This window comes from Mandrillus leucophaeus, unplaced genomic scaffold (assembly GCF_000951045.1).
Source record: "Mandrillus leucophaeus isolate KB7577 unplaced genomic scaffold, Mleu.le_1.0 Scaffold58, whole genome shotgun sequence".
In the NCBI taxonomy this organism is placed as follows: Eukaryota; Metazoa; Chordata; class Mammalia; order Primates; family Cercopithecidae; genus Mandrillus; species Mandrillus leucophaeus.
In genome coordinates, this window is record NW_012106252.1 from 1,194,189 (window position 1) to 1,195,413 (window position 1,225).

At 55.1% G+C, this 1,225-nt stretch overlaps 1 protein-coding gene across 1 annotated transcript in view; it reads left to right on the forward strand.

The window, feature by feature from the left end:
* Positions 1–884, forward strand: part of KCNH4 (potassium channel, voltage gated eag related subfamily H, member 4) — a 28,996-nt gene extending 28,112 nt beyond the window's left edge. Inside the window, exons 15-16 of the mRNA XM_011999028.1 lie at positions 217–218; positions 489–884. Of these exons, the coding sequence (XP_011854418.1) occupies positions 217–218; positions 489–884 (398 nt within the window). The remainder of the gene's footprint in view (positions 1–216; positions 219–488) is intronic.
* The last annotated feature ends 341 nt before the right edge of the window (positions 885–1,225 follow it).

The following is a 1,225-nucleotide window of genomic DNA, read 5'->3' on the forward strand; positions in this document are numbered from 1 at the left end:
AAAAAAAAAAAAAAAAAGAAAAGAAAAAAAAAGAACTACCTGACAACCTATTGAGTGCAGATTTCTGGGCCTCTTAGGATTGGGAATGTCTGGGGTGGGGCCCAGAAATGTGCATTTTAAAAGGTTGATTCTATACTCACTGAAGTTTGAAAAGCACAGATAGAGACCTTTGAGCCTGCGATAGGATCAGCTGAGAATAAGGCTGTCACTTCACAGATGTGTGGCCTCTTTGAGCACATTTTTCCACATCTTGGGAAAGCTCACGCATGTGTGTGTGTAGGGGAAGAATACAATATCTGCTGCCCCAAATCCTTTCTGGAAAGAGACTGGGGCATTTTCCATCTGGGCAAAAATAACCGTCATCCTGCCTTTCTCCCAGGGTGGCCATGAGCAGAAAGTGACTGTGAAGGAGCTTTGTAAACTGGAGAGGGGGGTGCACCTGGTTATTACAGTGGCGCCTGTGAAACAACTCGATGTGTTTTCAACAGATCTCTCGTCTCAATCAGGAGGTGTCTCAGCTTAGCCGGGAGCTGCGGCACATCATGGCCCTGCTGCAGGCCAGGCTGGGTCCACCAGGCCACCCAGCAGGCTCCGCTTGGACCCCAGACCCTCCTTGTCCACAGCTGAGGCCACCAGGCCTCTCTCCTTGTGCGTCCAGACCATCACCCAGCCTCCAGGATACTACGCTTGCTGAAGTTCACTGCCCAGCCAGTGTGGGGACCATGGAGACAGGGACTGCGCCCCTGGACTTGAGACCTTCCATATTGCCCCCCTACCCCTCAGAGCCTGACCCTCTGGGACCCTCTCCAGTGCCAGAGGCCTCACCCCCAACCCCAAGCCTCATGAGGCACAGTTTCCAGTCCAGGTCAGACACGTTCCACTGACCCTGGCCCAGGGCCCAGGCCTGTCTGGGGTGGGCATTGCCACTCACCACTCAGGGAGGACCTGGGCCCCTTGGCTTCCTGCCTTGGGGTCAGCAGCCACCAGCTGGCCTGGTTGGCTCTGGATTTCTGGACTTTTTAACCAAGCGTGGTTACCTCCGACGCTATTCCCTTTTCCAAGCCTTCCCCAACTTCCCCCTCTGTGAGGGGAGCCACCTGAGGGCTGTGGAACCCAGCAGGCATGAGATGAACCGCAGTGCCCATTGGGCTGGGCAGATGAGATCCTACTTTCTCCCCAGGACCTGGAGGCAGGTAGAGATGGGGGAGCAGAGGGGATGGGCAAG